General features: G+C 39.0%; 2 protein-coding genes and 1 non-coding gene across 4 annotated transcripts; 2 read left to right on the top strand and 1 right to left on the bottom strand.

The window, feature by feature from the left end:
• The first annotated feature begins 77 nt into the window (after positions 1–77).
• si:ch211-199g17.9 (uncharacterized protein LOC108180085 homolog) lies at positions 78–5,760 on the top strand. 2 transcript variants are annotated; one of them, XM_039819546.1, is made up of 10 exons: positions 78–218; positions 1,198–1,242; positions 1,324–1,389; positions 2,735–2,809; positions 3,029–3,076; positions 3,256–3,310; positions 4,292–4,381; positions 4,488–4,551; positions 4,681–4,747; positions 5,116–5,760. In XM_039819546.1, the coding sequence occupies exons 1-10, from the start codon at positions 203–205 to the stop codon at positions 5,217–5,219; spliced, it is 630 nt and encodes a 209-aa protein (XP_039675480.1). In that variant the 5' UTR covers positions 78–202; the 3' UTR covers positions 5,220–5,760. The 2 variants fall into 2 exon arrangements, with proteins under 2 accessions (XP_039675480.1, XP_039675481.1); XM_039819547.1 differs by lacking the exon at positions 78–218 and adding an exon at positions 421–442.
• LOC120572101 lies at positions 2,452–2,584 on the top strand. Its single transcript, XR_005641356.1, has one exon. It is a non-coding gene; the product is annotated as a U8 small nucleolar RNA (small nucleolar RNA).
• Positions 5,761–6,509: 749 nt separating the features above from the next.
• Positions 6,510–13,632, bottom strand: fam83hb (family with sequence similarity 83 member Hb). The gene is made up of 8 exons (XM_039820915.1): positions 13,417–13,632; positions 12,953–13,285; positions 11,804–11,968; positions 11,534–11,658; positions 10,881–11,429; positions 9,317–10,729; positions 8,314–9,214; positions 6,510–7,522 (listed from the first exon to the last, which is right to left on the bottom strand). The coding sequence occupies exons 1-8, from the start codon at positions 13,537–13,539 to the stop codon at positions 7,502–7,504; spliced, it is 3,630 nt and encodes a 1,209-aa protein (XP_039676849.1). The 5' UTR covers positions 13,540–13,632; the 3' UTR covers positions 6,510–7,501.
• Between the last annotated feature and the right edge of the window lie 6,217 nt (positions 13,633–19,849).

Genomic DNA, 19,849 nt, shown 5'->3' with positions numbered 1-19,849 from the left:
GCTATAAATCAATACATAAATATATAGTATTTTTTATATAAAAAATATGCTACTGTGGGGGGTGCAGACCATAGTGCAGACGCACTGTGGCGCCAAACGGGTTCTGGTTCCGTTCTCGTGCACATATAGGTGCACACGTCCCTTGAGATAAGGACCGTTAGGACTCTGGATAGTGAAGAAAAGACTCTTCTGGCTGGATAACATGAGCGAATTGGCAGGTTAGACGGCGTAAATTTAAGTTGAACTATACTATATATATAATATAATTATAGTAGCAAAATTATACTGATTTTAAAATGCCTACAATGATTATTTTAGAAAACATTTAAGTTACTGCATAAATAGCAACGTTAGCATCTGTTGGCTCTGTAAGGCTAACTTTTAATAAAACGGTGGAAACAGCATTGTATGCAGAATAGAGTCTACAAAGACATGGCTTAATGTCAGTATCTTCCTTTATAGCTGGCTAATCATTTAAATATTACCGTTAATTAAGTGTCATTTTAACTTCATTTAAATTGGTAAAGACATTGATGTTAGCTAAAGGAGAAACTAAGGTTAGTTAACTTATATTTGTGTTATCTTAGCTTAAAACTAGCTATGTTAATTTTAATGTTACATTATCTCAGTTTGAGCCCATACCGGAAAATTGTATTGTATTGTTTTTGCTGAAATCTTAGCTAGCTAAGTAAATTAATTTAAACCCACCTAACCTTTAGCCATGTATTTTATTAGGACAACCTGAAGATAATCCCTAACATTACATGGAGTGACACATTTAGCTAGCTAGCTAGCTCAGTGGTTCCTCAACCTTTTCACTTGAAGGACCCCTAAATTGACAGAAGTTAGACCACGGATCCCCATTTGATAAGAATGTTGCTTTTAGATGTTTTATTACAGAAAGTATATGAAACACATTATCAAAATAGTCATACATTTTGTCATTGTGTTAGGCTACTTATGGACCCTTTTTCCTGGGGTCTCCCTCAAGGACCCATTTGGGAACCACTGAGTTAACATAAACCCACCTAACTTTTAGCCATGTAACTAATAAGGTCAACCTGAAATTTAACATAAACATTACATGCAGTGACACTTTTATCTAGCTAACGTGCTGTAGGCACATTGGAACATGATGGGAAGTTAATGTTAAGACAAAAGTGTTTCACTTATCTAACATTTATTTGTATTTAACAGGATTCAACATTGAGGACTTGATTAATGTTACACCAATGAATGGAGGTAAACTTGCACAAAGTACAAATTAAACCAATCTTTAAAATCCCTAAACAAGGCTGATATATTTTCATGCCCTGCTGTCAGGTGGAGGAATGCAGCAGGAGCCCAAAGTTGAACAGTTGATGGGCAAATTAAGAAGGCTGCAACAAGGTAGTGTTCGATTGACCTTATGCCGTTTTTTAATTGCTAGTAAATCAGATATTTTGAATTCTCATGTGCACGTAATGAGGTACTTCAGAGGACAGTTATAGGGTAGGTATAGGCAGGCCAGGTCAGACCTAATAGCGACATCTTTCGGACAAATGGGAGATGTTTTGTTTTCTATTTTAGAATTGACACGATTGACACACTTGCACTTCCTTTGTATATTGGATCTTTTCCCCTTAATTTGGGACAAAACAGTGCAGAAAATGCTTCACGTTTTCAATCTACTGCAAAGCATTTCGGTCAAGCACAAGGTACAAACCATAGATCTATATGGATATAAACAGTGCAAAGGAACGGCTGAGAATTCATTGCCGCACACCTCCGTCTTCGCGTTTAATTGTGCCTGTGTCGCGCATGCGTGGAGCTGTGGTACGATTCTTTAATAAATCGACGGTTAGCGCATTATTTAGCTGTTGTATTAAAAGATTAACCATTTGATCAGTACGAGTACTGTACTCATAATTATGTATTCGCTATTCTGTACGAGTCGGTCAGAAATTCAACTGGTGGTAGCTAACCTAGCGAAAGCAGCATGTGGAGTTAACATCTTGACATGTTAGTTAGTCTTTGTGAAGCTACACTTCCACTTCCGATGGTAAGTCGCGCAGTGTTTTTCTTTAATTACATCAAAGCCAGTTTAAAAAAAAAGACACGTGAACCGCGTATAGTTGTCCTATAGTGGTAAACTGATCGTATAATGTGTCGTAACTCTTTAACACGGAGGTCTGAGATTGAAAGTAAACTGTGGGAATTTGCACCAATGAGAAGGCTGGTTGTGCTGTCCATATGCTAATGAACACGCGTTTTCTTTTAGGTTTAACAGAAAGAATAGCATATAGAAAAAAGGATCGTTACACATTAACATAGTAAAGGTTCGAGTTTAAACAAAAACACATTAAACTGCAGGTAACAAGTAAAAGTTGAACGCGACCACGGGAATTTAAAACCGTGAGTAAGACAGCTCTACGCACTGAACATAACCGTTCTTACGTCAATGGTTTGGTATCTTCAGTGAGGTACATCCTTACCTGTTACTCCCACCAAGGAGTATCAGAACATGATGAATGGAGACTCATGAGATATGATTAATATCTCCATCTTGTAGGGAACAGCAACACCCTACAAGACCCATTCTGACAATTTTGTGAACAATAACAATATGAAAATATTTATTGCTGTATTAGTTCTACAGGTTAATATGTGACTGCTGAATCTAGCTTTTGTGTAATCACCAAACGACAAATATAACAGTTGTCATCCTGCGTTTACATGGTTTGTTTTATTCAAGGTAAAAGAGCCCTGGAAGAAGAAATTAAGGAATTCAAATCTGTCAGTGACTCTTTGCAGAAAGAGCTGGAAACTTGTAAGACACAAAATAATCTCTAATAATTGTATTTGATTCACATACAATACACTTATTGTACTTGCTGTATGTTGCTAATATGTAGTCAAAGACCTACTAAAAGTATATCGTAACTGTATTTGCTATCCTTTAGACAACTATTTATGCCACATGTTATTTACCATATATCTTTATTTTATCATAGTATACTATTTCTAGGCATTGTTGTTGTTTTTACAGTACAAACTGAAGCTTACCAACTGGAAGGAATCCATAAAGAAAAAGAAGGTACATACTCAAACAATTGTACATATGTAATTGATTATAGCTTAATAAATATGACGATTTAAGCCATGCAGAGTAACATTTTTTGGTTGACTAGGTCTGAAAACAAATATGTCATCTATTGTATATACACAGCCAATACATATGAATAATCTGATGAGCTGTGTGATGTTTTTCTCCAGAGTTGTGCAGGAAGCTGCAGTTCCAGTGTGAGGAGTCTGAACAGGACTGTTCCAGGTGAGTTCTGCACACTTACTAGATAAAGAATATTATTTAATGTGTGTTTTTCTGAAGTCTGAACATGACCCATCACAGTTTTCTTTGTGTAACACTAGATGGCAGCAACTTATCAGAATCCTGGATATTTTTTTCTTTGAGAAATTGTCTGATGTCAAATCTTACCTGTATTTTTGGATCTACTATGACATGTTGAATTGGTTTTCTTCAGTCCATTTGTACTGAATATTAAGACATTTTGCCTAATTTCCTAATTATATATTGATTAACTTTTAATAACAATGTACCATTTTAATAATACATGCTTATTCAGTAGCATATATTGAATAGAGTCACCTCCACCAAGATGGTTTGATATGATAACATTAAGATATGTACCTGTGTCATTGAATTAGTTTTTATAAAGCCTAATGAGAGTCTGATTGCATCCTGGACATCAACAAAACATTCCCTTCACTTAAAAGACTTTTGAATTTGATATCTTTGTGGCTCTTTGTTTTTCCTTTCCTTTCCTTTTTTGTTTTATGCTTGTATATGTTGTCTGTATTGTTTACTTTCATTGTTATAACTAATCAAATCCCCATATACAAATATTTACTTGTATATGGCAAGCACACTTTCATGTATGTGGTCATAATAAACTGCATTTAAATACAGTGTGATTGATTGTACCATACACAACATCCTTGGGTAGTACATGGCTTTTGTGTACTGTCAAAGGATTATGTGATGATGCTATTTTGTATCCAGTATTACACAGAGCAGGTTAACATTGTAATATACTTATTCTTAAGGGCACATTAGCTATCGTCGATTTACTATATATGTATATGGGATCAAATGTTGTCATGAGGAATATGTTGCAGTCTGTGATGTACAGTAATCACTGTAAGTCTAGGGTGAAATGATGGTACTGGTGGAAATCTTTTATATTTCAATATGTTTTTATCTTGTATTGAGTGAGTTGTGTGTGTTGTGCAGGCATTTAAAGCAGAACAAGAAAAGTGAGGAACTGCTGGAAGAGTACAGATGTGAAATCCAGGAATTCAAGCTTAAACACCGGAAGCAGCGGTACCTATTAACAGTGCAATGATATATTACTTTATTTTTTTTAACATATTGAACAACCTTGTAAATGTCAAAAAAGAATTAACTAAAGTCAGCCCTGTTTTTGCAGGATGAAGTTTGAAAACCAACTTCATCAGCTGATAGAGCAGCACAAGAATCTGCACTCTGTCTTTGTAAGTTTATCTATTTGATATCAAAATGAGTTTGACATCTATAATTTTTTCCCACATCTCTAAATTAGAATGATGAAAATGTGACTCATTGTTGATATTGTTAATGATGTCCTTCAAATTGTAACTTAGACTCCAGAAAGGCTCCCAGAAGAAATAGAGAGTGCTGGGAATACGAAAAGTCAGCTGTTATCAGCTGGTAAGTACCCTCTCATAATTTATGTCCATCCTTCTGCAAGCAATGGACCTTTTTCACAGCAGACATTTTGACTTGTCATAGTAGGAAAAGCACAGCTGAAATTGATAACCTTAACGATGGCTCAATTCCATCCAGTGTCCCAGTGAGCTATTTCAGTGAGTCAGCATGCACAATACCAGGGCCTCTCCTAAGTGGAATGCAGCCATCATTAATGGTTTTGAATACACCTGTGCTTTTCCTACTATGACATGTCAACATGTCTGCCGTTAAAAAGGTCTATTCAACATTTATTCTTGAACATGCATTATTATAGTGTTTTTTTCCATGTCCAACCCCTTTGATCTGGTCTTTTTCTGTGATTCTTACAGAACAAATTAAGTTGGCTCAGCTGCACCGCCTCGATGAGGAGCTAGAAGAGATGAAGAAACAGAAGCAGCCAGTGACAACAGCTGCAGAGACTCAGGAGGAGTAAAACTGTTCGTAGGTCATTTTAAAGAATCAGAGGTAACAGTCTCTTGTTTTATTTCCAGTTAGATGCACTTTGATCACTTCTTGTCAAGTGAAAACCTTAAATCTCACAAATGGCAGCTTCTGGGTTTCATCAGTCCAGGTGTTTCAGGATCCTTCCTAACATGTACAGCAAAAAACTGAAACTTTAGTTGACCAAAAATAAAAATGTACACAGAATTTTAGTCACAACTTCAACTACAATTTATACCAGTGACATCCAAGTAAAATTTTTGCCTACCAAACTCTGTTAATTCCTGTGTCCTTGGCTACTTTTCTGTAAGTACTTCATGCATTTACATTCACTCTTCTGTAAGGCATGGGTTTGTTTTGATGTATTTATGAAACCAGAAATATTTTACATTGTTACTGGTAAATGGTGTTTTTCAAGTGCCTGTAGTAGTATCCTGTATGGTACTATGATCTTACTTAAATATTGAAATATTGTGTATTGACATAATATAAAGGTGTTCATATATCTAAAATAAAATAAAGTTTTTTAACAATGTTGTGACATTGTTAAAAACCCACACATGGGTCACATGGGTTTATTTTATGAATCTTAAAGAGCCTATAAATAAAAACAGTACAACTATTCACTACAATATACACACATACTGTATATACGTATGTGCACACAGCCACATTCAATTTCAGTTTGAAAGAGATTTAATAAACAACTTTTTTGCAGTATTTCAAATACAATGTAATACTATCTGAGGTTTAAAAAAAAAGAAGAAAAAAAAAAACACGTTGACCCCTGTGCAAATTATTTCCCCCTAATTAATGCCAATTCGTTTTTACAGCCAATACCACATACTTGCATATTAATTACAAATAAACACAAGGCACTTTGATAGTACACTGAGAGTGATCACTATCTATTTTGCCATTTAGTTTATCAACAAGCCCTTTTTATATTAATATGTACAATATAATCCCTTATAGCAAACAGTGTAACCCCTGAAGTGTCCATATAGCAATCAATCCTCCAATCATTTGATGTACTGTAAAAAAGAAAAACACAATAAATGGTTTGATGCCCAGTCGAGCTCGCAGCCTGGGAACTGTACCGTATAACTAAATCTTTGGTTTACTAGTGTTTACAGACCAACAAAGGAGTTAGCAGTCCTGCGTAGGGCGTAGGTCTCAGAAGTTAAGTAACTTATGAAAGGAGGCATGGCCCTGCTCCAGTACTGCAAAATGTAGCTTCCCTTTTTTCTCTTCATTTCCTTTATGCAGTAAACTTATTTAGAAGTCAACATACAGAGGAACAGGGGCACATTTTTTTTTTTAAAGTGATTCAGGGCAACTTAAATGCTTTACATTTTTATTTACATGAGACAAACACTAGTACACTTACATTTTTTAACTCAACTCCTCTAACCATGAAAACCTATAGTCCCCTCTGAATGGTTATCTGACATCTTCAACCTTTATGAAGTGTGTCCAAACCTTAATAGAAAGGCACATAACACTCTTGAGAGGGTAAAGTTCACGACTCTACTTTCTATCGAAAATCTGCCTCAACATTAGAATTAGACACATTCTCACATTCAGATTTTGTCTTACTCTTCATTCTCTATAATCTCACAGACATTTCACTCTTTGTCAATTATTCATGTCATTCCTTTCCTCTTCATTTTCTTATCTTTGCTTTCTGTTCTGGGTTAATAATAGTCCTAACTTTGGTAATACCCTTGGTGGGCCATTGGCACACAATGAATCCACAAGGACACTTTCTCCCAGCTACATAGACACTTGCAGAATCACACAACACTTGTACGCATGCAGTCATACACCACCATATTTTTTTTAACTGGCATGGATCTATTTTCCATCCCTCAGGTGCAATATGTACTGTCTTTCTTTTATCCTCTCTTACTCCCCCAGTCATGTTTATACAAGTTCAGTTTTATGTTAATTGCCCTACCTTTTTCCTGTTAGGTGAAACATTGGCCCATGCAGCCAGAATGCAAGTAGATTCACTCTTCTTTCTCTTAGTCACCATATAAGGTCAAAGTAGTTCCAGGTCTTGGCACATAGTCACATTCCAAACCCAATGACTTCAGTTTATTTTCAGTATTTTTATATATTGTCTTTTCAAGTTGTATTACTTTGTGTGGAAATCCAGGAAAGGCTGGTGTTGAGTACTTTGAGAGTGTCGTTGGCACATATGGGCAATGGGTCTTTTTGATCATCTTTCATAAATAGTTCCCATATAAAAGGTGCCTCCTCCATCTTTCGTTATCCCAGGTTATTCCCCATCTATTAAGAGAACAACAGGGTTAACAGTGAATGCGTTGAGTTCATGAACCTATTTCTGTCTGTCATTTACTATCAATATTATGAGGGACAGTGCTAAGTATGTTCTGCTTTTCTTAAAGACACTTACATTTAACCAGTATACCAATAAAGGTAGAACCAAATTCAATAATAACAATCATAGTTGTACTAGACTTTTATTGTGTATATATATATATATATATATATATATAAAGCAATGAACATTAACTTGTCCACCAAAATTTATTTTCACAGCTTAAAAGCAGACACTATGTTAAACATTAATTGTTTGGGAATAAAAACTACTTTCAATTATACAAACTACTTAATTATTTCTGTAATAATTATAATATACATGATTGTTTATATATATATATATATATATATATATATATATATATCTCTATCTCTATCTCAAAGACTTATTTCCATTTTCAAACTGACTGAACAAACTCTTAATTCAAAATCAAACATTTCGTAATACCTAAACATGAGTTTAAACATATCTGATCATTTTTTATGGCTCAGAAAGTTCCAAAGAGATTGTTCTTTCATATTTAAGTGTACTGTATACTGCTGCGTCTGACTGACTCAAACAATACAGGATTTATATTTTAAACAGCTGGCTTTTTGTAATGTAATTTAATCTAAACCCCTGATTCCCCTAAAACGTCTACTACTTAAGTTGTTTACACACCTAACGCTACTTATGCCATTGTTCATATCTCTTTCCCATCCACGCTGCAAGTATCATCCTTGCAGTGATAGACTACCTCAAAGCGGCTGTAGACCTTCTTTTCCTTCCTCAAACTCTCCATCCTCTTCAGCAATCCCTCCCGCTCCTGGATGTTGCCTGAGGGACGCAGAAATCGATTTTTCTTGATGGAGTTCTGTCCCTCTAGCCCCTTCTCTCCACCGTCACTCTCTTTGTCCCCTCCTGTTTCTTCTCGCTCCAATCGGTTTTTTTGGCTGTTGGCCGAGATCTGCTCTAGAATGACTTTGGTGTCATCTCGTAGGTTGCTACTGAACAGAACAGAGCTGCCCGGGGCCTGGTATCGAGATGGGCCTGATATGCCGGTTGATGTTTTGTGATTGGCCGTAGTTTGGTCAGCAGTGGTGGATTCTTTATCTCTAGCTGATGAACTCAGCTTTTTGCTTATATCTTCAGTGATCTCTCTGACCGTGCTCATGCCCCTATCGTCTCCTGAAGATTTCTTCTCTTTATCCTTGGGCCCCAGTAATCCCTTTAGCCTCTGCGTCTGCTTCTTCAAGAAGTCAAGTGTCTTCCCCTCACCCTTTCCCTCACCAAGTGTGTTGATGGATGTATTAGATCCCATAACTTTTTGCAATCCTTCCCTGGAGTCATCACGTGGCAGAGTTGAAGAACTTTGAGAGCGACTCTTTTTCATTTCACTCTTCTCTGCATCAGTAGCGTCTGTGGTCAGAATCTCTTCATCACAGGAGATCCGACGGGGATTTAGTCCTTTGAACTTCAACGGATCCCTCCTGAAGATCTTAGGTGACGGAAGGGGCTTTAGAGACTTGAATATATCCTTCTTTTGACCATCTGATGCATTTTCCTCTTTTTGAAGTGGAGTTGTCTCTGAAGGCTTCAGGTAGCTTGCAGAAGGTTTTTTTTGGGGTTTTGAAAAATTTTTTTTTTTGGTGGTTTGGCTTGGAGGGGGTTTTTTGGAAAAAAAAAAAAAAAAAGAAAAAGAGTGTGTGAAATATTTTGAAAAAAGTGTATTTTTTTTGTTTAGGGGTTGGCTGATCTATCTAACAATTGGGATGTTTGGAGTCATTGCAGGTTTTAGGGGAGGTTTATCAGAAAGGTCTGGCTTTTTTTCAGCAGGCTCTGGGGCTTTGAGCGATGACTCTGTTTCCATTGTTGAGGCTTTTCTTTTGGCCGCCAGGTCTTTGAAATACTGCAGTCTATTTGCTGGGTCATTCATGTTCATAGATAATGATGTTGTTACATCAGATTTCTCAAAAGTTGGTGTCGTCTTTACCTCTTCGTTGTTTTTCTGAGGTTCCTCTTTTGCTTTTAAGTGAATCTCCCTTTCCTCTTGCTGTCGCTCTTTCTCCTCTTTTTCTTTCTCCTCCCTTTCTTTCTCCTTCTCCCTTTCTTTCTCCTTATCTCTTTCCTCAGCCTTCTTTCGCCACTCAAAAGGCTCACGAGACAATGACCTCCTCTTCTCTAGGATCTGGGCTACAATCGAGGAAGTACGCACTGAGTTTAACTCCTCGTCTTCCTCTGTGGCTGGTTTTAGGCCCAGGCTACCACTGTGCATCTCTGCCTTGGACGATGAGAATATAAGCGAGGAACGCAGACGAGAGTTACGTTGAAGGAGTGGATTAACCCTTGTACGGAATGATTCATGTTTGGACAGGAAGAGATCTGGAGTCTCTTTCACCTCCACATCCACACCCACCTCCCTTGCTGCACCCCGCTCTGGCTCTCTCTCCCATTCCTTCTCAGCCTCCCTCCCTCTTTTCTCCAGTACAAATGGCTTCAAGTCACTGATTGACGGTAGCAGATCCTTGGTTGTTGTTGGGGCAGAGTCTTGACTGTTGCACTCAGGTAAGATGGGCTTTCCAAACCGTGGTCTCAAGATATCTGGTCTGGGTTTGGGGGGAACATTCGGTGGCTCCTTTATTCCAAAGCGGGGAGCTGAGTTTTCAGTGGCAGTTGGCTGCTGAGATGGAGGAGGATCTTCAAATGCATCAGGCCCCAAAGGTTGAGTCACACTTTCTTCTCCACTGTCCTCATAAGTGCTAAGATAGGAATGGATTCTCCAACTTCTCATGCCTTGCTTAGCATCTGCATCTTCATCATGCGCCTGATCAGGTTGTTTGGCAAACGGTTTCTTCTCTGGAGGGTGGGGCTGTGTGGGTGAGCTCTGGCAGGCATACGCCTGACCTATGGTTGGTCTCCTATTGGCGGAATCTCCTCCATACCTTCCAGCTAATGGAGGTGCCTGGCACCCCTCAGGTCCTCTCAAGTCCTCAGATGAAAAGTATTCTCGGTTATACTTTCCAGGTGGAGGCTCCCGATCTGAGCGAAAGCTTGAATCTGAATACTGGTCAATGGAGAGTTGTGGAGGACGACCTCGAAGTCTGTCGTAGTGTCCCTTGCCAGAACCCGGCCCAGGCCCTTCATTGTAGTAATGGCTAGTTTGGGTCTGCTCCCTGTGAAGAGAATACGGAGGTTCTTAATTATTTGATTATAAATGTATTGTTTTGTGTAAATACATATACTGTACACATAAGGTGGTGATGCATGTGATGATTCTAAATAATTCAGATTCCAAACAGTTGTAGATATTAAAGGGTTAACTACCTCTGAAAGTCTGTCTCGTCCAAATTATTCATGACTCTGTGCTTCATGTATTGCCTTGAAGATGAGTAGTTTTCCTGGGTTCCCTCTGCATAGCTGTGCCTCTTGAAGCCACTGGTACTTATCTCCATCTGCCTGGAAACTATGGACCTTCCCTGCTCCAGGAACGACTGCTGCAGACGAAACTGTTGCTGGGAATACTTTCCTATTGTAATTCCTGCCCCAGGTTCAATGGTGTGACGAAATGGATCGTTCCTCCGGAAAGGAAGGGCAAGGTTACGATCAGCGTCTCCATAAGGGAAGGCAGAGGGAATCTCAGGCTGCCTTCGGTAACCTATGGGGTTACGCAAAGACTGGGTCCTCTTTAAACCGAACTGGCTGCCTAAGTAACTGCTGGAGTCAGAGAGAGCAAGTGCTCCATCAGATGGTTCAATAACTAAAGGCTCTGACTGAGCAAAGAGAATGCGAAACTCTTCATCAAAGGTGGAAACCAGCTCCCCGAGGAAGAGGTGGGCGATGCAGCGGTGGATTTTCTCATAGGACCACATGAAACTGTAAGAAAATAAGAAAGAATGGTGGAGGCAATTAAAGTACTGGCATTTACAGAATGAATGAATGAATCTTAGGGATTTAATGAAAACAATTAAATGACTCACCTGTAGTTGCCACTGAGTACAGCTTTGCAGTCAGCCAGTAGGAAACGATCTTTCACCTGCCCCTTAAATGATTTCCCCGTACGGGAATAATAGGTTATTCCTGCCACAGTCCTGACACGCAACATCTGTAAAACCAAATTTCAATCATGTTATGGACACACTTAGTGGAAATGATGGGTTATAAATAAGTAAATAACACAATAAATGCCAAAGGATAGACAACAGTTAGCCCAGTCTTTTTGAGAAAATGTAATGAAAAGGCAATCTCACAGGATGTTGGTCCAAGTTGACTTTGCAGTTGAAGACCATAGAGACAAAGTGATGGACTTCCTGCTCATCCAGTAGAATATAAACAGGAACGTGGCGTGCTGCTGCGTCCAAGAGGTCCGCAAAAAGGTCAACATCTGTAAACTTGTCCATCACCACAGCAATAACCTGAAGCAGAACAGCAAACACAATAAAACTAGTCAAGGTTTAGTCAGTGTACTATGGTCTTTATTAGTTTAGTTTTATAATTACTTTAACTGAATAGGTAATATAAAATTGCAAAACGTGAACATTTACATCATTTGAAAGAACTTTGGCCTTGGCTGTTTATCAGCAATGGAAGATAAAACATTGGACATTTTGCTCTCAACCATATAACTGAAACAAAATGGGCATTTAACTACACTTAGTGTATCAGCAATACAATGTACGTTAAACTCTACTAAATTTACACAATACACATGGCATAGAAAGATGAATGACTCCTGACTCAGAACCTGTCTTCTATATGCATGTTGAAAGACTGGTATGCCGGAACACAGAAGAGTCACACTTGTAATGTTGTTACAGTAAAAGAGACAAACATGTACTCTATACACAAAGACAGAAATGGAGGACAGACAATGACACGGCCCACATCAACAGGTTTGACTGCCTGTGACATTTGGCATGTTCATTTTGTGTTAATTATATTTTGAATTTAGCTAAAGGCCTGCCAGTAAGAAATTCATATGTAAGGGAGTGGTGGCAAAGTTGGCAGTGGTAGATAGTAAGTAATTAAACTAACAATGAGATAGCATAACCAACACATACACTAGTCACTGGCAGCCATTTATCTCAAATTTTAGTGTGATTTGTACAGTACAAACTGATAAGACAGAAGAAATGGTAGTAAGAAATGGTGTGTTAATTTATTACATCATAGGTTTCACACCCATCCACTTTTAGATTAGCTATGAAAAAGTATGGTATGTGCGTAGAAACAAAAGCATTGGTGGCATTTTTGTTGTTGTACGCGCACTATAATAGCTTGGAATTTATGTACGCAGAATGCTTTGATCTTATCCTCAGATGCCATTTTTTTTCAGAATTACCTGCTGAAAGCGAACCGGATATGTAGGTTTAAGTTTCCCATCTCTGCCTTTTACTTACCTGGCGTGCATTCTTAATGAGTCTCCTGGCCTGCTGCTTGATGCTTGGCATGTCTGGGTCGGAGGGGTTGACTAGAGTGGTGACCTCTGTGGGCCCCATGAAGCTTTGCTGTGGCAGCGGCCAGCCCAGGTCCAGCCCCGGGGCAGCCAGGTCAGACTGCATCGGCCAGTAGGTGTCGGAGGAGCCATCAGCATCCTGACGTCCCTCATGGTATGTCAGCTCTGGGACGCTGGAGGTCTGGTTGGGCGTCTGGATTGTTGACTTAATGAATTCAATTTCCGACTGTGCCAGGAAACCGACCACATCCGCGGACTGGAGGAACTCATAGTAACCCTGTTGAGACAGGATACACACTCAAATTCATGACATCATTAAACCAATATATCCGTCTTTTTGAAGTATTTTAAATAAATATCCATTACATACACACATAAAAACACACAAGTAGAAAAATGTAGTGTTACCTGTATGTCATTTTCTATCAGAGCATCAATAGCTAGGCGGTACTCCTCACGGTAATGTGGGGGCAGGTAGTTTGGGTCGAGGGGGTTATCGCCAATCGATGAACTCTGAGATCGATGTGCCATGGTTGGAGAGAGGGGTGGGGTCAAAGGTCAGGGCCTGGGTGAGGAGAGATAAGGGAGGAGGAATTTAAACCTGTGCAGAAATAAAGAAAAGTTCAGTGAGAGAAAACATTTTAAAATCTGATGAACAATGCTCTTACCAACTTATTAAAAGGTCCCATGGCATGTCATAGGACCTTTTTAATATTTTTGTTTGTTCAGGTTTATTTGTTCAGGTGTCTGTAGAGCTTGAGGGCTAGATTTATCAAGCCGTTTGCGCCTGTTTCCAGGCGCTAATTGGTCGCAAAGACGGACGTAACCGATGCGGGATATTTACAAACAGGGCGCACTTGGGTAAAATCGCAGATTGTCTGCCACATGAGCGAGAAGAGACAAGTTGCGCTTTCAATATGCGTTCGTGGGAGGGTCGTGGGGAAAGTGGGAGTTCCACCCGAAAAGGTGGGAGGATAAGCGTGCGCCTAATTATATATTCCGCGGTATTTACAAAGACTGCCAGTAAGAGCGCGACTCTATTCTGCGGTGGAAATTCTCCGCCTCTTAAAAGCAGGTCTAAACAAGCCGCAATCGAGTTTCCTCGTAGACCTTTATGCCGCTGGTGAAATGGCAACAGTAATTTGAGCAAGACGAAGACATAGGCGAGGCTGAAAATATTTTTAACAGAAGAATCACACTTTGTCAGTGAACACAATATCATTTAGCGTTACAGATCAAGCAGCCATGTAATATTAGTTACTGGAAGAAATCAAAGATGAAATTGAATCTCCCACTTAGCGTTCACATCCCATTCCAGCAGTTGTTAAACTCCTCGCTAGATTACAAATATTGGCATCAGGATCAAACAATCATAGCATCAGCAGTGGGAATATCGCAGTCTGCACTCAGCCATATCATAGCACAAGTACCGCTTTGCTACAGCGCAATTTACGGTATAGTGGGCGGAGAAAGACGCTGATTGCCTGATGGGTGTCAGGGTTGATAAATACTACGCAAAATGTGGAAGCATAGCGTGCACTATTACCGAACTCGCATAAACAGACGCAGCGCAAACTGCGCTAGTGTTAGTAAATTAGGCCCTGAGTGTTTTAGAGAAATAAAATTACAGGTGTCTCAGAGCAAACAATTACATATTTCCATGTGTTTAATCACATTGCTTTTGTAGTTGCAACTAGATAACACACCACTCTTCCATCAGTGATATACAATACTCATAATTCAACTAAATATTCCTCAGGGTGGTGAGAGGAAGAATGCTTTATGTCAGGATAGACAAGTAGACAGATTACCTATAACGCCTTACACAAAAAGTCTATTGTTGCTGAGTCAAACGCTTGTGCAGTAAGTTTAACGAGTATGCACACCTTAACCGGCACACAATACCACATGCTTATACTCTGGCAAGCGTTAACAGTTGTGACAGATCTCCACAGAAAAAAAATTATTTCCCAGCCGAGGGCCACGTTTCTAAGTTTACAAGGCAAATGAATGCAGTTAGTGCAGGTTCTTCTATGAATCACTAATAAATAAGTTGAGGTTTGGTTTGTTCTTATTATTGCCATTAATATTATATTTATTATACATATACAAATACAAAGTAAATGTGGCACACTAAACTTAAAATAACTGTTGACAACGTATGTCATATAATATTTGACTGGATGACATTGGACAATAATAAAGAACAATACAAAGACATAGTTTGCAACTTCTTTAGACAAAATACTTAACCCCAACGCATCATCATTTTCTGCCTTCTGTTGTTCACCATAAACTAAATTTTATAGTTAGACTCTGTGATTGAAAGATAACATAACTTCTTATTTATGGCATCACACACTGCTGAATTGCTCTTTTTTGTAACGTTAAGAGTTGTATTAAGTAACTAAATATCCTGTTTGTGATCGCACCGATGATTAACTGAAATTCAATCTGGCTTGTGAGAAAATTACATAAAGGTAAGAACAACAGGATATAAAAAATACAATGGGAGTTAGAGAAAGAAGGGAGTGAAGTCAGAGAAAGGGAGGTGAGAGGGAGAGGTGGGAAAGGCATTTAGAGGTGTATAGACAGGTTCTCTCATATCTCTGCTCAGTAAATCTTCATGTTGGTGCGTCATGCTTCAAGTAGCTACTCAGACCTCAACCTTTAAAAATTCTGGTTCAGTCATAACACACACACATTGATTTAGGAGAGCATGAGTATTCTATTTGCTGTGCCATGACTTGAACTGCCTTAAACTTAATTGGAGTAGTGAAAGGAACATTGTAAATATCAATTTGTGAATGTGTAATAACTGATTGTTTAAATGAGAGAGAGGGTGGAGAGAGTTTAGGATTCACTTTGCAGATTCACAGACCTTAAGAGCCAAGTTCAACATTATTCACATAATTTCATATGTGGATAAATCGATTTATTAGATACCAATTTTCTCAATCTAAGACCAAAAGAGGCAATCTGCCACCATCGAAAAACAAGATAGATGGAAGGCATAGACAACTTAGTTGGACGAACAGAAACTGTACATCAAGGGAGGATATAATAATTAGCTGCAGTGAATGCTTTTTTTCATTATCAGTTAATCTGCAGATTATTTTTTTTACAAGTAATCAATTTGGCCATCCAATAGTTTGTCTGCCCACACTTTAAAACGTAAAGATGTTCAGTTTACGATCACATAAGAAAAAGAGAAGCAGCAAATGCTCCCAACTGAGCTGTAACAAGGCAATGTCTGGTGTTTTTGCTAGAAAAAATAGTTGGTTAACAAATAAAACTGCTGATTAATTTCCAAATAATTAACTACTACTTTCAGCTCTAATAACAATAGCTGGTTCAATCCACTTTGTTTAGTGTACGTTTTGCCATCATTATTTGGCATCTGTTAATCGGCTTTCAAAAGATGACGTAGACTATCACTGACAAGGCTGGATTCCATCCCACAACACAGTCCTGTGTTATTATGCACCATCAGCTGAGCCAGCCAGGACACCCCCTCGTTGATATTTAATGAGGTGCTGACAGCTGCACACTGGACGGGTCATCTGATGGGGGAGATCTGGGTTAACAAACAATTCCAGTATCCAAAGTAAGTTGGTGAAACTCTTTAATATCAGGAATATACATGTGTTCCTTCTGCACATTGCGGCTGTGGTTGAAACAGGAAGGGTTTTTGACTGCGGATATATCACCATGGAAACGTACAGTCTTAGGAACTATGGTTGATTGACAGCCTGGCTAACCTGGGGTTTTGTAAGGTTGTACCTGCTTTAGAAGTGTGTGTGTGTGTGTGTGTGTGTGTGTGACGTATTTTCTGTAAACTTCCACACACACTTGAGGGATCGGGGGTGATAGCAAAGGGCCCCAAGTCCTAAGCTGCAATCACTTGGAGACACTGGTTTACTCAGAGGCCTGGTGAGTCACCGGGTAGCCCGGCCTGGCCTTGCCTGGGGATAACTTGCAACATAAATGTCTGTGGTGATTCATCTGCTGGCAAAATGGCTGACATCCTGTTTCCTTACTCAGTTTGAGCCATAGAAATTGGGCCTTTGCGGTTGTGCTGTTCCAATTTAAAAGTTCCATAGTGGGCAGGGAGTCGTGTTAGACGGACACGTTGCTTGCATGGAATAATTTTACTCCTGCCAAGTTTCTAAAATGGGAAAAATCACAACTACTTTGATGCATTTTGTTTTGTTCTTTATTTTTTTTTAAAGAAATCTAGCAGCCTGAGGCTTGATCTGTATACAAGAGAATTGTGCTGAGGCAGCAGTTATGTGTATACCTGAGGACTTGTGATAACAGCCATGGACTGAGAGATGTGCACCTGCCTGTGCTCTTCATAATGTTTAAACCTCAGAAAAGTCATCTACCATGTGTGGCAACACAACAACAGCCACAAACAAAAACAAAAACACAGCGAGTGCTTTTCATTGCCTTTCAGTTAGAAAAATAAAGAGTAGTGCAACTAACGTTAATTTTCCTTATCGATTAACTCCACCATAGAGGAACACGGCGAACCAATGCAAATGGACCCTGAGGTGAATATGAGCTATTAATCAAACAATTTTTTTATTTGTCGCATTTATGTTATCTAATCATCAGCTCAGCTAAGTGGGTGACTCAAGAGCGCATTAGCACTAAACAGAGCCCTGGGGTTTCTCCTTCACCCTCCTGACATCTGGGTCAGTGCAGAATGAAGCAACAGAATAACACAAGGTAAGCTGCGTGGCACCTCACCTGGCTAACTGTTAGGATATTCAAACAAATATTGCTGCGTTGTTTGTTGCTATAGCAACTTCAGTAAGCATCAAACAGTAGGTAGTGACATGATGATAGGGATCTTACTTTCTCTGTTCCTCCCTTAGTTATAACCCTTTCTGTTACCCACACAAGGACCAGCCTGCCCTAAATGCACCATTAACAAAGCCAGTTTGAAACACTAAACCACCACAGTGTAGGCAGGCAGCAATCGACTGCAGCTCCTCAAGGCTGATAAACCCAGTATGCTGATGTGCCCAATGTTTGCTCACTAAGCATGAGAATGGCTCATTCTCAGCATTCCTGCCATCAGAAGAGCGAGAGAAATAATAAGCGAAGAGCTGAGAGAACATTTTTTATCTGTCTCAACATGTGAACCAGAGAAACAAGCCTGAGGAGACACAAACTATCAAGTACAAACTCCAAAAAATATTTTCAGTTTTCTGTCGTGTCTCCCACACACACGCATCTGAACACTCCTCACTAAACAAGCATATATGATTGATCTGGCATAGCTCTTCGGTCGATTCATTTTGTGCAATAATTCGGTGTGAATGCAATTACAAAAGAATACCTGAAAACAGGTTTGGAGGGATGAGCCAATACTTCTGTCAGGACCTTTCAATGCCACTTTCGGCAGATTAACACACACAAACACAGATAAGAGCAAACATAGAGCACAACTTGTCTCTCTGTATAACATCACACCTCAGTGTGACTGTTAAATCACAAAAGACAGATCAAGGTCAGGTTAATGTATACTGTATGTGAGGAAAAATGGCAGCACCTATCCTCCCTTTTTCTAGCTGGGTTTTACATAGCAGCACTGCTAGAAAAACAGGTCCACTGAGGTCCTCGTCATCTGTTCCAACTGCCTTAAGATGTCTGCGGTTATCTTGAGTGGAAAACCCAACAATAAAAGCATAAAAATGCTTCTACTTTGCTTCTTCACTCTCCCAGAAGCGTGATACTGCTCATACATGAATTACTACCACATACAATGATCCCTTGTAACACACACAATGCAAACAAAGCTATGAATGGGATGCAGCCCTGGCCATATGGCTAGTGTGACAAGATGAAATCTATAATAAGAAGCACACATGCAGAGACGTGCCACAAAAAAAAGCTTGCACTACCAACTTTTTACCCTCAAATTACAAACACATGTTGGATTATTCCTATCCAGTGAGTCACTTTGACTGAATCAAGGCGAAGCCTGTCAAGGTCAAGTTTGAATGAAAACGTTGCTTGTTTGGGTCATTGCTGCAAACAAAATTGATCTGTTTGTGTGATAAAGATACTATAAGAGTCTATAGATCAAAGTATGTACGAGACGACATGTGCAGGGTGTCTTTCTTGCTCAACACACAAGGCTCCATGATTAGAGGACAATACCCTTGTATTATCTCACCAATTATCTTTAAATTAGAGGCATGTCAAGTTAGCCTAATGACATGACCTGCATTACACATGCTTGTAAAAGTGTCTCTGCCTTTTCAGGCATTATTTATTACCCCTAGTTCCCTACAATGCAGTGCAGACAAAGATCTACACAGTAAAAAAAAGTAGCTGTTTTTCCTCTTTCTTGAATGTATTCAAAGGACAGGAGAAAGAGCAGCACAGTTTGTCAGTGCCAGCCTTCTGTGCATAGACAATAACAATACTGTTCAGGTTTTGCAATGCACAGCTGCAGCTACCTGGATGACTTAATCCTCTATAAACTTCAGGCTGCTGGTGAGGAAAGTAACCAGCATTTCACTTTTTTATTCCACCCACATGAAGTAATGAATAGAAAACACAAAACTAGGATACGGTTAGGAGATATTAAACCAGGACAGGACAGAATACAACATAAAATAAGGACAGAGGATAATAAAACAGGACAGAACAATAGAATAAAGCTATATATACAACAAGAATAAAATAATAAAGAATAAGTATAAAGTATGAATTAGAATAAAACACAGTAAATAATAGTGTACTAGGATAGGCTACATTTACAGTAGCCTAAAAGATAATAAAACAGGACAGAACACAATAGAATAGAACAGCCCCCCCCCTG

This window comes from Perca fluviatilis, chromosome 13 (genome assembly GCF_010015445.1).
Source record: "Perca fluviatilis chromosome 13, GENO_Pfluv_1.0, whole genome shotgun sequence".
NCBI classification, from domain to species: domain Eukaryota; kingdom Metazoa; phylum Chordata; class Actinopteri; order Perciformes; family Percidae; genus Perca; species Perca fluviatilis.
Note: the sequence above shows the minus strand (reverse complement) of the source record. Positions and strands in the feature narration are given on the sequence as shown.

Coding starts and splice junctions, on each gene's coding strand:
- fam83hb (XM_039820915.1), bottom strand. CDS start 13,539: ATGGCACATCGATCTCAGAGTTCATCGATTGGCGATAACCCCCTCGAC. Junction 11,969..12,952: donor TCATTAAGAATGCACGCCAG/GTAAGTAAAAGG, acceptor GTTCTGCTTCAG/GTTATTGCTGTGGTGATGGA. Junction 7,523..8,313: donor AGGTCTACAGCCGCTTTGAG/GTAGTCTATCAC, acceptor TTCTCTTAATAG/ATGGGGAATAACCTGGGATA.
- si:ch211-199g17.9 (XM_039819546.1), top strand. Junction 3,311..4,291: donor TCTGAACAGGACTGTTCCAG/GTGAGTTCTGCA, acceptor TGTGTTGTGCAG/GCATTTAAAGCAGAACAAGA. Junction 4,552..4,680: donor AGAATCTGCACTCTGTCTTT/GTAAGTTTATCT, acceptor ATTGTAACTTAG/ACTCCAGAAAGGCTCCCAGA.